This window comes from Pteronotus mesoamericanus, unplaced genomic scaffold (assembly GCF_021234165.1).
Source record: "Pteronotus mesoamericanus isolate MK-2021 breed Mesoamerican mustached bat unplaced genomic scaffold, CSHL_Meso_final scaffold_118, whole genome shotgun sequence".
Classification (NCBI taxonomy): Eukaryota; Metazoa; Chordata; class Mammalia; order Chiroptera; family Mormoopidae; genus Pteronotus; species Pteronotus mesoamericanus.
This window is the reverse complement of record NW_026555301.1, coordinates 3,799,094-3,814,968: the sequence shown is the minus strand read 5'-3', so window position 1 is coordinate 3,814,968 and position 15,875 is coordinate 3,799,094. Positions and strand designations below refer to the sequence as shown.

The window sequence follows — 15,875 nt, the reverse complement described above, 5'->3', positions numbered from 1 at the left end:
GTCTACTGTCTGTGTCTGACTACTGCTTGGGGCAGTGTGTCACCCCTTAGGTCGGGGCTGGAGTATATTTTGGGATCACTCTGCACTCTCACGCTGGCTCCTTGATCGCGCTCCCCAGCCAGGCAGGATACCCGGCCCTCCTGGGCTCTCGTGTGCTTGCCCCAGTCAGGGGGCTTATTTGCGACCTCGCGTACTCATCTGGCCCCCTGGCCAGCGAGCTCCTTGGCACTGGTCAGTTTAATATCTTCTATTGTGTGTTTTCCCCTCTTTTGGCTCTTTGGGTGTTTTGCTTGCCCTCGCCAAATGGGGTCTACAGAAATGGGAGGAAGTCAGCTCCAGGACTCTCCGGCTAATCCCGTCTCTGGTCTCTTCTCCAGGGACTCTGGGCAGCTCTGTGACCCATTCACCCGGGATCTACTATTTTTGTGAGTCGCTCCGCAATCACGGGCCTGGCAGGTCAACTTATGCCGGCTCTTGCCGCTCTGTGCACTCCCTAGCAGGCCATATCAGTGCCAATCGGTGGGAGGCCTTGCCGGCCGGTGCAAGCATTCACCAGCCCGCACAGTCACACACACGCTCGCCAACCCTTGCCAGTCACTCGGCGCAAGTGTGCGCTCCTCCACTAGATGGTTTTGGGGAGTCTACGTGTGCTTTTCGGCTTTTGGCTCTTTGAGGCTGTGGCCTCTTCCCACACAATGGAGACTACAGCAAGGAGAAGGAGCCTGGACTCCCCGGTTCCTCCTCCCGTAGTTTTCCCAACGCCTCTGTTTCTAGTCTCTCCTCAGGGGTCTCTGGGCAGTTCTGTGACCCCTTCGGCCAAGGATCCACCCCCTGTGCAGACTGCGTTTCAATCACAGGCAGTCTGGTTCATGTGCGCCCCGCTTCTGCCTCTATGGGGTCGTGCCTTTCCAGCCCACAATGGAGACTACAGAACGGGGAGGGAGTCAGGACTCCCCAGTTCCTCCTCCTGTTCTTTCCCCAACGCTTTCGTCTCCAGTCTCTCCTCAAGGCTCTCCCATCCAGTCTGCACTTAGCCCCCCAACTTACGCGCGCAGAAGCTGTGTGCAGAGCACACAAAAGGCAGGTTAACTGATTCCCTTACGCCTGAGCGAGATGGTAGCTGCAGAGTGGGAGGTGCGTTATCACCGGGGCTCCACCGGCCGCCGTGTCAGTTCTCTTCACAAAGTTTTCCTCCCCAGTCTTCTCCCAGGCATCAGCCCACCCAGCTGCCGCCTCTACCCAGAAATCAAGGAGGGTGGCTGCCACTGCAATTTTTGCATTGGCCCTTTAAATGTCTCTTTGTATCCCCAGCCACCTGTCTCTGGCAGAGAGCTCCCCTAAGCTTTTCAGGGCTGCATTTTGTCTGTATTTTCTTGGTTTTAGCTGCTGTAGTTTAGGGGTTCCTGTTTATGATTCAGACCCCGTTCTTCTCGGGGGGAGCTAACTGGCCGTTTCAATGTCCCTCTGGTGCTAGTGCCCGTGGGCACCCAGCCCACCCTCTCAAGCCTCCACCACACTTCTCACCCGGTGGGGTGTGTGAGAGTCAAATCCACTGTCCGTGGCTCCAACGCTCCTCTCCCACTATCGTTCCATTGTTTTCCAGGTGATTACTCCACTATTTAGTCGCAATTCCAGTTGGTCTTGGGAGGAGGTCAGCGTGACTCCCATTCACTCCTCCACCGTCTTCCTAATACCCATTCTTTATATATATTATGTTGGGAAAGGTTTTCTAAGCTAATGGGTTTTTACGTGAAACTTCTGAATTACATTCAGAATGTTGGTTACTTGATGTTTCCTGGCCTGACTTCCACCAACTTTCATTTAACCTGTTTGCTTACACTTCTGCAGTGGCTGTAATATAAACTAGCATAATAATCTCTCTCCTGTGTCTTGCAGAACAGATAACTAAATCATCTTGCTATTACCTGATCGGTGGTCGCCAGGTTTAAATGCTACAGATAAACCATCTTCTTTAAGGCTAATGTGCCCCACTTTTTGTTGGACTATGGCACTTCTATCTACCACAGTACTACATTAAAAAAGAGCCCATGAACAGCAGAGCTCTGCAGTTTACTGAAGTGAGCATGCCCCCTCCTTAGAAATACTGCCTCTCAGACTTGGCACTGTAATGAGCTAAATTATTTATCCAGCCAGATAAGAGAGAAAGTAGCTAAAAGCTTCCTGAGTTTATAACCTCAGCCCCTAGATTCACAAAGGAACCAGGCCATGTTTCTTCAGCAAAGAGAAAAAAAATACCTCCCTCCAAAGTCTTCTTCCATCACCTCTTATGCCTGGCATAAGTCTCAATCATGGTTAAAATAAGTTGTTTCCATCAGTCTTGGATTCATTGAGTACTGTGTGTCAGGCACTGTGAAATAAATTTAAAATATGTTAAAAGTGGCCTTTGCCCTGAATGAGTTTACAGTACATCCATTTGGACAAATTCAGAAAGCATAGGAAAAGTTAAATTTCTCATTCATTCATTCCAGACATACAAGTCAGGTACTTTACTAGTTACTGAGGATGCAGTACTGAAGACTGAAAAACAGGTGATGGTGCAAATACCATCTGACTAGTGCAATGATGGGCAAAAGGTGTTAAATAATAGTGATGTTCAGTAAATGCCGTGAGATCAGAGTTCTTAGTTTTGAATTTGACATTTCTATAAACAATATAGCCAAACACCAATCAATACTCCACAAATGTGATGCCTCCTCTAGGACCCTCTCTACAGGAAAGAGAGTTGGTTTAGCCTGAGACCAGCACTTTAAAAGCTTTTTGACTGGTGCAGGTCAGGGTTATCAGATTAGGAATGCATGAAATCAGGTTACCGATGAGAGGAGTGTCTGCAAGTACAGGAGTGCCCCTCCTTCCATTGAATTCACCCCAGTCTCAGGAGCCATATTTCAGGTCAGGAAATATGGCCCTGGCATTTAAGAATGTTCATTGTGGGACTTTGGGGGAGAGAACAAAAAAGATCGCCTAAAAACATTGTGTTTATTATTACAGTCAATTGGAAGTTCTTACACAATTACTTTTCTTGTGGAGGGTTGTACTTAAAGTCATAATATGTAAATAACATTTCTGTTAGTTCTTACAGTCTCTGGATTTCTAATTTGTATCTCTTTTAAGGTACTTGTCTTGATCTCCTTCATTTATTTGCATACATGGCTCTTTCTATCCCTTAACTTCCTGATGGCCAGAAATATGTCTTATTCATCTTTTTAAAATCTTTTTATCACTTAGCACATTACCTTGCATATATTAGGCAATCTGTGGCTATATGTTGAATTAACTGTAGCATCCAAAAGTGGAAGATGTACTGGGCATTTAGATTTGAGGGCCTTCCTTTGACCCTCAAACCTTAAATTTACCAAAGAATTGTCCTTTCCTAATGGGGAATATTTATGCAACTTAAGAAAAGAGGAAAAGACAGCCTTGCAATGATGAGGAATGGAAAAGACACATCTCTAGCCAGCAAGATCAGTGAAATCACTGCTAATTATTAACAAGAAGACAGATGTTAAAGTCAAATTACCCTCACATTAAAACCTGGAGTTCTTATTCAAAGAGGGTGCTCATTGTGTCAACCAATGTTGGATATTGTATAGAGTATAAAGCCTGCAATGGAATCAGCATCATGAAAAAAAAAACCAAACAGATGGAACACTGTGACTAGAAATGACATTAAATTTGGTCTTGAAGTACCTAGTAGACATGGCTATGGCTTAGAAATAGCACCAGGCAACAAAGAGAAAGGGCAAAGGCCTAGAAACCTCTGATACAAACCATAGCAGTAAGGAAGCTACCTACAATGAAGTGTCTGTTCTTATTCTCTATAGGTGGAATTGGCTGCATAGGTCAAGACAAGGGCCAGATTAGAAAGTGCCTGGAAGTGGTGGAGATCTATAACCCTGATGGGGACTTTTGGAGAGAGGGCCCACCTATGCCAAGTTCACTGCTCTCCCTTCGAACCAATTCTACAAATGCAGGAGCAGTGGATGGGAAGCTCTATGTCTGTGGAGGATTCCATGGAACAGGTATTTATCTATTTAAAAATGTTTTATAACTTCCTTTGGTATTGATTTGACTTCCCTTAACTGGCCCAGTACCAAAGAATAAATTTGAGAACAGTATGAGGACTGGCAAAAGCATGGATTTTAGTGTTCAGTGACAAGCAACTCACCAAATCTTTGAACTTGAGTTATCACATCTGCAAAATGGAGCTACTACTTCCAAAGGATACCATAAAAATAAAATGAGATCTAGTTTATAATGTGAATATGAAGAGAAATGGGTGAGGGAAGGCTAATGCCTGATTGTAAGACTGAATAAGAAATATTTTTTATTTTTTAATTATGGTAGACATTCAATATTATTTTATATTAGTTTCAAATGTACAACATAGTGGTTAGGCATTCATATAATTTATGACGTAATCTCCCAATAAATCTAATACCTACCTGGAACCATACATGATTATTACAATATTATTGGCTGTAATTCTTGTGCTGTACTTTTCATCCTTGTGACTATTTTGTAACTACCAATTTTTACTTGTTAGTCCCTTCACATTTTTCACCCAACTCCTCCAATGCCCTGGCAACCCTCAATTTGTTCTTTGAATCTATTAGTCTGTATTTGTTTTGTTTGTTCATTTTTGTTCTTTAGATTCTGCATATAAGTGAAATCATATGGGTCATGCCTTTCTTAGTCTGACATTTCACTTCGCATAACACCCTATAGGTCCATCTATTTTGTTGCAAATGTTAAGATTACATTCATATATTTATTATGGCCAGTCCATTTATGTACCACTTCTTCTTTATCTATTCATCTATTGATGGGCACTTTATTACTGTTGTAAATAATGCATTAAATATAGGGGTGTACATACTTTTTCTAATTAATATTTTGTATTTCTTTGGATAAATACCCAGAAGTGGAATTGCTGTATCATATGGTACTATTTGTCATTTTTTGAGGAAACTCCATACTGTTTTCCATTGTGGCTACACCAATTTGCAATCCCACCAACAATGCATAAGGGTTCTCTTTTCTCCATATCTTTGTCACACTTATTATTTGTTGGTTAATTGATCTTAGTCATTCTGACAAGTGTAAGGTTATATCTAATTGTGGTTTTAATTTTCATTTTGCTGATAATTAGTGAACTTGAGCATTTTTTCATAAGTCTATTGGCTATCTGTATACTTGCTTTGGAAAAATGTCTATTCAGGTCCTCTGACCACTTTCTAATTGGATTGTTTGCATTGGCTGGGGTTAAATTGTATGACTTAATAAATTTTGGATATTGCCCCCTTATCAGATGTATCATTGGCAAATATCTTGTCCCATTCAATAAGTTCTCCTTTTGTTTGATTAATGGCTTCCTTTCCTGTGCAAAAATTCTTTAGTTCAATGTAGTCCCATTTGTTTGTTTTTTGTCTTTTATTTCCTTTCCCAAGGAGACATATACACAAAAATATTGCTAAGAGCAATATCAATGAGTTTACTACCTATGTTTTCTTTTAGAAGTTTTATGGTTTCAAGTTTTACATTGAAGTCATTAATCCATTTTGAGTTTATTTTTGGTATTCTATAAAAAGGAGTCTAGTTTAATTTTTATGTATCTGTCCAATTTTCCCAAATCATTTATTGAATAAACTGTCTTTACCGCATTATATTTTTGTCATATATTAACCTAACATATAGATGTGGGTTTATTTCTGGGCTCTCTATTCTATTTCATTGATCTATGTGACTGAGTTCTTTTTGTTTGTTTGTTTGATTTTGTTTTCCTGTTTTGTTTCATTATTTTTTATTTTTTTATTGTTCAGATACATTTGTCTCCATTTTCCCGCGACCCCACCTACCCCCTCCTCCTCCCACTCTCAATCCTTCCCCACTTTTGCTTTGTCCCTGGGTCCTTTATACATATTCTCTGATATGACCATTTCCCTTCTTTCCCCTACCCCCCTTCCTTCCCTGTCATTACTGTTGGTTTATTTTTTCTTTCAGTGTTGTTGGTTATATTTTTCTTGCTTGTTCATTTTGTTGGTTAGGTTCCACTTACAGGTGAGATCATATGGTATTTGTCCTTCACTCGCTGGCTTATTTTGCTTAGCATAAAGCTCTCCAGTCCCATCCATGCTGTCATGAAGGGTAGTAGCTCTTTCTTTCATTCTGCTGCATAGTATTCCATTGTGTAAATTTACCACAGTTTTTTGATCCACTCATTTATTGATGAGCACTTAGGTTGCTTACAGCACTTCACTATTGTAAATTGTGCTGCTATGAACACTAGGGTGCATAGGTTATTTTGAGTTGGTGTTCTTGGGTTCTTAGGGTATAATCCCAGCAGTGGAATCACTGGGTCAAAAGGCAGTTCCATTTTTAGCTTTTTGAGGACATTCCAAACTGTTTTCCAAAGTGGATGAAGCAGTATGCTGTGCCACCAAAGAAGTAAAAGACATCCAAATTGGAAAGGAGGAAGTAAAACTGTCATTGTTGTCAATGTCCATAAATTGAAGGCATTTTTGTACACCAACAATGAAATAGAAGAAGCAGAAATCAGAAAAAAAATACCATTTGCTATAGCAACAAGAAAAATAAAGTACCTAGGAATAAACTTAACGACGGAGGTAAAAGACCTGTACTCAGAAAACTACACGACTATGAAGAAAGAAATTGAGGAAGGCACAAATCAATGGAAGCATATACCGTGTTCATGTATTGGAAGAATTAACATTATCAAAATGTCCATACTACCCAAAGCAATTTATAGATTCAATGCAATCCCTATTAAAATACCAATGATGTATTTCACAGATATCGAACAAAGATTTCAAAAACTTGTATAGACTCATAAATGACCCTGAATAGCTGCAGCAATTTTTAGAAAAAAGAACAAAGTAGGAGGGATCACATTGCTTGACATCAAACTACATTATAAGGCCACTGTAACCAAAGCAGTCTGGTACTGGCATAAGACTGACACATAGATCAATGAAACAGAACAGAGACCCCAGAAATAAACCCATGTCTCTATGGTCAACTAATATTCAACAGAGAGGTGAGAAGCTTAAAATGAAGTAAAAATAGCCTCTTCAGCAAATGGTGTTAGGAGAGCTGGACAGCTACATGCAAAAAATTGAAATTTGACCACCAACTTACACTATAAACAAAAATAAACTCAAGATGGATAAAAGGGAGGAGAAAAAGATGGCGGAGGAGTGAAAGGGAGTCACGCTGACCTCCTCCCAAAACCAAACTGGAATTGCAACTAAATAATGGAGTAATCACCTGGAAAGCAGTGGAGCGATAGTGGGAGAGGAGCCTTGGTGCCGCGGACAGTGGATTCGACTCTCACACATCCCAACGGGTGAGATTGCAGTGGAGGCTCGAGAGGGTGGACTGGGTGTGCACGGGTACTGGCACCAGAGGGACATGGAAACAGCCAGTTAGCGTCCCCCCGAGAAGAACGGGGTCTGAATCATAAACAGGAACCCCTAAACTACAGCAGCTAAAGCTGAGAAAATACAGACAAAATGCAACCCCAAAAAGCTTAGGGGCGCTCTCTGCCAGAGACAGGTGGCTGGGGATGCAAAAAGACATTTAAAGGGCAAACGCAAAAGTTGCAGCGGCAGCCACCCTCCTTGATCGCTGGGTACAGGCAGCAGCAGGGTGGGCTGGTGCCTGGGAAAGGACTGGTGAGGAAAACTTTGTGAAGAGAACTGACACTGCGGCCAGTGGAGCCCGGGTGAGAACGCGCTTCCCACTCTGCAGTTACCATCTCGCTCAGGCATAAGGGAATCAATTAACCTGCCTTTTGTGCGCTCCGCACACAGCTTGTACGCCTGTGAGCTACGGGGCTGAGTGCAGACTGGCTGGGAGAGCCTTGAGGAGAGACTGGAGACGGAGGCGTTGGGGAAAGAACGGGAGGAGGAACCGGGGAGTCCCGACTCCCTCCCTGTTCGGTAGTCTCCATTGTGGGCTGGAAAGGCGCGACCCCAAAGAGGCAGAAGCGGGGCGCGCATGAACCAGACTGCCTGCGATTGAAACACAGTCCGCACAGGGGTTGGATCCTCGGCCGAAGGGGTCACAGAACTGCCCAGAGGCCCCTGAGGGGAGACTAGAAACGGAGGCATTGGGGAAAGAACGGGAGGAGGAACCGGGGAGTCCCGACTCCTTCTCCTTGCCGAAGTCTGCATTGCGCGGGAAGAGGCCACACCCCCAAAGAGCCAAAAGCCGAAACGCAAACATAGAAACCCCCAAAACACCCAGAGCAGGCGCGCACACTTGCGCCAAGTGACTGGCGAGGGTTGGCGAGCTTGTGTGTGACCCACGCGGGCTGGCGAACGCTTGCACCTGCCGGCAAGGCCTCACACAGACTGGCACCCATACGGCCTGCGAGGGATTGCACAGAGGGGCAAGGGCAGGCGTAAATTGACCTAACCGCCGCGATTGCGGAGAGGCCCACAAAATAAGTAGAGCTGCCCAGAGTCCCTGGAGGAGAGACCAGAAACAGGATTAACCCGAGAGTCCTAGAGCTGACTTCCTCCCATTTCCGTAGTCCCCATTTGGCGAGGGCAAGCAACGCACCCAAAGAGCCAAAAGCGGGGAAAACACACAATAGAAGACCCTAAACTGACCAGTGCCGCGAAGCTCGCATGCCAGGGAGCCCAGATGAGCACGGGAGGTCGCGAATAAGCCCCCTGGTCTGGGGCAAACACATGCGAGCCCAGGCAGGTGGGGGACCCTGCCACGCTGGGAACGCGCTCAAGGAGCTCTCGTGAGAGCGCAGAGAGATCCCAAAAAATAGCCCAGCCCTGACCGAAGGGGTCACAGAGCTGCTCCAAGCAGGAGTCAGACACAGGCATTAGACTCCTGAAAGGCTCAAACAAACAACCCAAGGCCCTATAGGGTCAACAACTGACATCATCAGAGGCAAGCCCAGAAAGAAAATTAAAGGACAAAAATACTTAACAGACTCTCACAAAAATGGGAAGAAAAAGAAGTTCCCCCCAAATGAGTGGAAAAGGGGACTCCCCACAGAGAGAGCTCAATGAAATAGAGGCAAGGGAACTATCAGATATGGAATTTAAAACAATGGTTCTAAGGAAGCTCAATGAGCTCAGCCAGCTCAAAGAGAACTATGAGAAACTGCAGAGAAACTATCAGGATCTTACAGCAAACTATATCAGCCTGGAAAAGGACATAGAAACTATGAAGAAGACACAAGAGGATATGAAGAATACCATTTCTGAATTGAAGAACACAGTAGAAGGAATCCAAAGCAGGCTGGATGAAGCTGAGGATCAAATCAGTGAGATGGAGGACAAGGTAGAAAAAAGCTCCCAGAAAGAACAAGAAATGGAAAAACGGCTCAAAAAGAATGAAGAAGCATTTAGGGAAATGCAGGACAACCTGAAAGGCAATAATATCCGTATAATAGGGATACCAGAAGGAGAAGAAGAGGAGCAAGGAATAGAGAACCTCCTCGAAAAAGGAATGATGGAAAATTTCCCTAATTTGAGGAGAGAAAGGCTCTCATGGATCCAGGAGGCACAGAGGACCCCACTCAAGAGGGACCCAAGGAGGTCCACTCCAAGACACATCATCATTAAAATGGCAACTGTCAAAGACAAAGAGAGAATCCTCAAGGCAGCAAGGGAGAAGGAGAAAGTAACATACAAGGGGGCCCCAATACGCCTAGCAGCTGACTTCTCAACAGAAACACTACAAGCCAGAAGGGAATGGCAACAAATATTCCAAGCCATGAAAAGCAAGGGCCTACAGCCAAGGCTGCTCTACCCAGCTAGGCTCTCCATTAAAATAGAAGGAGAAATACAGAGTTTCCCAGACAAAAGAAAGCTAAAAGAATACATCTCTACCAAACCAGCACTCCAAGATATGCTAAGGGGACTGGTTTAAGCAGATGAAGGAAAAGAATGAGACAGAGAGGAACACAAGTACAAAGAGAAAAGATGAGTAAGTTTCTATCAGTAATATCTCTCAATGTGAATGGACTAAATGCCCCAATCAAAAGACACAGGGGAGCTGAATGGATAAGAAAACATGACCCACACATATGCTGCCTACAAGAGACCCACCTCAGAGCAAAAGACCTACACAGATTGAAAGTAAAGGGATGGAAAACAATATTCCAAGCAAATGGACATGAGAAAAAGGCTGGCGTTGCCATACTTGTATCAGACAAAGTAGATTTCAAAGCAAAGGCCATAAAGAGAGACCCAGAGGGGCACTTTATCATACTTAAAGGAAGAATCTATCAAGAAGACATCAACATTGTAAACTTATATGCTCCCAATATAGGAGCCCCAAAGTTTATAAGGAAATTGTTGGATGACTTCAAAAAAGATATAGATAGCAACACACTGATAGTAGGGGATTTCAACACCCCACTGTCAAAAATGGACAGATCTTCCAAACAAAACATTAATAAACATCGTGGCGCTGAATGACACACTGAATCAAAGAGACTTAACTGACATATATAGAACCTTACATCCCAAAGAAGAAAAATACACATTCTTTTCAAATGCTCATGGCAGTTTTACAAAGATAGACCACATGATAGGACACAAAGCAAGCCTCAGTAAATTCAGGAAAATTGAAATAATACCAAACTTTTTCTCAGACCACAAGGCCTTGAAACTCGAAATCAAACTCAAAGAGAAACTTCAAAAACTTGGAAACTCATGGAGACTGAACAGTACACTATTAAACAATGAATGGGTCAATAATGAGATAAGAGATGAAATAAAAAAATTTCTGGAAACAAATGAAAATGAACAGACAACTATCCAAAACCTATGGGACACAGCAAAGGCGGTCCTGAGAGGGAAGTTCATAGCAATACAGGCTTACCTTAAAAAGATAGACACATTTCAAATAAAAGACCTAACACTACAACTTGAAGAACTGGAGAAACAACAACAAATAAATCCCAGAGCAAGGAGAAGGAAGGAAATAGTCAAGATTAGAGCAGAACTGAATGACATAGAGACAAAAAGAACAATTCAGAGGATCAACCAATCCAGAAGCTGGTTCTTTGAAAAGATTCATAAAGTGGACAAACCTTTAAGCAGACTCATCAAGAAAAAAAGGCAGAGGACCCAAATTAATAATATCAGAAATGAAAGAGGAGAAATAACAACTGATACCACAGAAATACAAATGATTATCAGAAACTATTATGAACAATTATATGCCAAGAAATTTGAAAATCTTGATGAAATGGACAAATTTTTAGAAAAGTATAATCTTCCAACACTGAAGGAGGAAGAAACAGAAAGCTTGAACAGACCGATAACAGTTGGGGAAATTGAAGCAGTAATCAAGAAACTCCCAGCAACAAAAGCCCAGGGCCAGACGGTTTCCCAGGAGAATTTTACAAAACATTTAAGGAAGAGCTAACCCCTGTCCTTCTCAGACTATTCCAAAAAATCCAAGAGGAGGGAAGACTGCCAGACTCCTTCTATGAGGCCAGCATCACCCTGATCCCAAAACCAGATAAAGACCCTACAAAGAAAGAAAACTACAGGCCAATTTCGCTGATGAACATAGATGCTAAAATCCTCAACAAAATATTGGCAAACCGCATCCAGCAATACATTCAAAAGATTATCCACCACGATCAAGTGGGATTTATCCCAGGGATGCAGGGATGGTTCAATATACGCAAATCAGTAAACGTGATACACCACATAAATCAAAGAAAAGACATAAACCACATGATCATCTCGATAGATGCAGAAAAAGCATTTGACAAGGTACAGCACCCATTTATGATCAAAACACTCAGCAAAATGGGAATCAATGGGGCATTCCTCAACGTAATAAAGGCCATATATGAAAAACCTACAGCCAATATCATACTCAACGGGCAAAAACTGAAAGCTTTCCCACTAAGATCGGGAACACGCCAAGGATGTCCGCTCTCACCGCTTCTTTTCAACATCGTATTGGAAGTCCTAGCCACAGCGGTCAGACAAGAGAAAGAGATAAAAGGCATCCAAATAGGAAAGGAGGAAGTAAAACTATCATTGTTTGCAGATGACATGATAGTGTACATAGAGAACCCTGTAGACTCTACCAAAAAACTCCTCAACCTAATAAGTGAATTTGGCAAAACAGCAGGATACAAAGTCAACATTCAGAAATCAAAGGCGTTTTTGTACACCAGCAATGCAATAGAAGAAGAAGAAATCAGGAAAAATATACCATTCGATATAGCACGAAAAAAGATAAAGTACCTAGGGATAAATTTAACCAAAGACACAAAAGACCTGTATGCAGAAAACTATGCAACATTGAAAAAAGAAATTAAGGAAGACACAAATAAATGGAAGCATATACCGTGCTCCTGGATTGGAAGAATTAATATCCTCAAAATGTCCATACTACCCAAAGCAATTTATAGATTCAACGCAATCCCTATTAAGATACCAATGACGTATTTTAGAGAAATAGAACAGACATTTCAAAAATTTATATGGAACCATAAACGACCTCGAATAGCCGCAGCAATTTTGAGAAAGAAACACAAAGTAGGAGGGATCACAATACCGGACATCAAACTCTACTACAAAGCCACTATACTCAAAACAATCTGGTACTGGCACAAGAACAGACCCATGGACCAGTGGAACAGAATAGAAAGCCCAGAAATAAGCCCAGGTCTCTATGGACATCTAATATTTGACAAAGGGGGCAGAAGCATAAAATGGGGCAATAACAGCCTCTTCAACAAATGGTGTTGGGAGAGCTGGATGGCTACATGCAAAAAATTGAAATTGGATCATCAGCTGACACCATACACAAAAATAAACTCAAGATGGATAAAAGACTTAAATATAAGTCGCAACACCATCAAAGTCCTAGAGGAGAACATTGGCAGGAAACTCTCAGATATCCCACGCAGCAATTTTTTCACTGATATGTCTCCTAAAGCAAGGGACATAAAGGAAAGAATAAACAAGTGGGACCTCATCAAAATAAGAAGCTTCTGCACGGCTAAAGAAAACATCAGCAAAATGAAAAGGGAGCCAACCGTTTGGGAAAATATATTTGCTAATGATACATCAGATAGAGGTTTGATCTCCAAGATATACAAAGAACTCACTCGACTTGACTCCAAGAAGACAAACGATCCAATCAAAAAATGGGCAAAGGACCTGGGCAGACGCTTTTCTAAGGAGGAGATACAGAGGGCCCAGAGGCATTTGAAAGGATGCTCTGCATCACTAGCCATCAGAGAAATGCAGATCAAAACCACCATGAGGTACCACCTCACACCGGTCAGAATGGCCATCAGAAACAGATCCACAAACAACAGGTGCTGGCGAGGCTGTGGAGAAAAGGGAACTCTAGTCCACTGTTGGTGGGAATGCAGACTGGTGCAGCCACTATGGAAAGCAGTGTGGAATTTCCTCAGAAAGCTGAAAATGGAACTGCCTTTTGATCCAGCGATTCCCCTGCTGGGACTATACTCTGAGAACACCAAAACGCCAATACAAAAGAACCTATGCACCCCAATGTTCATAGCAGCACAATTTACAATAGCCAAGTGTTGGAAGCAACCTAAATGCCCATCAGTAGATGACTGGATCAAAAAATTATGGTACATATACACAATGGAATACTACGCAGCAGAAAGAAAAAAGAAGTACTAAACTTTGCGACAGCATGGATGGAACTGGAGAGCATCATGCTAAGCGAAATAAGCCAGGGGGCGAAAGACAAATACCCTATGATCTCACCTATAAGCGGAACCTAACCAACAATGCAAAGAAGCAAGGCAAATATGACCAGCAACACTGAAAGGAAAAGAAATCAACAGAGACAAGAGGGAAGGTGGGGGCAGGGAAAGGGAAGGGAAGGGGAAAGTCAAGGAACATATAGCAAGGACTCATGGACAAAACCAAAGGGGAAGAGCTGAGGGAGGGAAGGTGGGAGGGGGCAAGGAAAAGAGGTGGGGGGAAGGCAGAGACAAATGTATTTAAAAAGTAAATAAATTAATTTAAAAAAAATAAAAAATAAAAAAATAAAAAAATAAAAAAATTAAAAAAAAAAGATGGATAAAAGAATTAAATATAAGTTGTGACACCATAAAAGTCCTATAGGAGAATGCAAACAAGAAACTCTCAGATATCCCATGCAGCAATATTTTCACCGATATGTCCCCTAATTTAAGGGACATAAAGGAAAGAATAAACAAATGGGACTTCATCAAAATAAGAAGCTTCTGCACAGCGAAAGAAAACATCAGCAAAATGAAAAGGGAACCAACCCTATGGGAAAATATACTTGCCAATGATACCTCTGACAAGGGTTTGATCTCCAAAATACCTAAAGAACTCACATGACTCCACTGCAGGGAGACAAACAATCCAATTAAAAAATGGGCAAAAGACCTGGACAGACACTTCTCCAAGGAGGACATACAGAGGGCCCAGAGACATATGAAAGGATACTCATAATAACGAGCCATTAGAGAAATGTAAATTAATACCACAATGAGATGCCATTTCACACCGGTCAGAATGACCATCATAAACAAATCAAAAGACAAGTACTAACAAGGTTGTGGAGAAAAAGGAAGCCTATCTGTCTGTTTTTATGCCCATACCATAAAGTTTTGATTAATGTAGCCTTGTGGTATAGTTTAATATCAGGTAGCATGATACCTGCAACTTTATTCTTTCTGGGTCATTTGTCTTTCTATATAAATTTTAGGATTGTTTGTCCTAATTCTGTGGAATGTGCCATTGGTATTTTCATAGGCACTGCATTGAAGCTATATATATAGCCATGCCTTGGGCAGCATGGACATTTTAACTATTAATTCTTCCTATACATGAGCATTGTATACTCTTCCACTTACTTGTATCATCTTCAATTTCTTCAATGTATTATAATTTTCAGAGTATTGGTCTTTTACCTATTTGGTTAAATTTATTCCTGTGTATTTTTTTAAACCTCATCCAGATATGTTTCCATTACTTTTTTTTGTGTTCGTTTTACATTTTTATTTTTATTTTTTTAATCTATAAATCATGTTTATTCTATTATAGTTGTCTCAGTTTTTACCCCTTTACCCACCTCCACCCATCCCACCCCCACCCCTCGATCCCACAGTCAATTCCCACTCTGTTGTCCATGTCCATGGGTCATTCATACATGTTCTTTTTCTAGTCCCTTCCCCTTCTTTCCACCATTGTCCTCTTTCCCCATCCCCTCTGGTCACTTTCAGTCTGCTCCATGTTTCCATGCCTGTGGTTTATTTTGTTCATTAGTTTATTTTGTTGAATAGATTCCACTTATAGGTGAGATAATACAGTATTTGTCCTTTACCAACTGGCTTATTTCACTTAGCTTAATATTCTGCATTTCCATCCATGTTGTCACAAAAGGTAGGAGTTCAATCCTTCTTTCTTTCCTTCTTTCTTTCTTTCTTTCTTTCTTTCTTTCTTTCTTTCTTTCTTTCTTTCATTCTTTCATTCTTTCTCTCTTTTTTAAATGCAGATGGATTTTATTTATTTTTAAATATCAATTATAAAATATTTAAAAAACTTAAAACCATTATAAAGTCTGAGCAATTAAAACACTATGACACCAGCAGAAAAATAATCAATTAGATCAATGAAATACATGGAGCATTCTAGAAACAAACATATATATCCATCTAACAATATAATATGATTAAGTTGATATTTCAAATCAGTGGGAATAATTAGGCTTATTCAACAAATAAGTTGCATATACCACTATTACTTGAAATAAAACAAATATAGAGCCCTATTTCACACATTATACAAAAAATATTCAGGTGAGTTAAAAATCAATAT

General features: G+C 41.5%; 1 protein-coding gene across 2 annotated transcripts in view; it reads left to right on the top strand.

Moving 5' to 3' along the window:
- The window catches only part of KBTBD12 (kelch repeat and BTB domain containing 12), a 134,358-nt gene that overhangs the window by 67,515 nt on the left and 50,968 nt on the right, over positions 1-15,875 (top strand). For both annotated transcript variants that reach the window (XM_054587491.1, XM_054587492.1), the window contains exon 5: positions 3,843-4,040. In XM_054587491.1, coding sequence (XP_054443466.1) covers positions 3,843-4,040 — 198 coding nt within the window. The remainder of the gene's footprint in view (positions 1-3,842; positions 4,041-15,875) is intronic.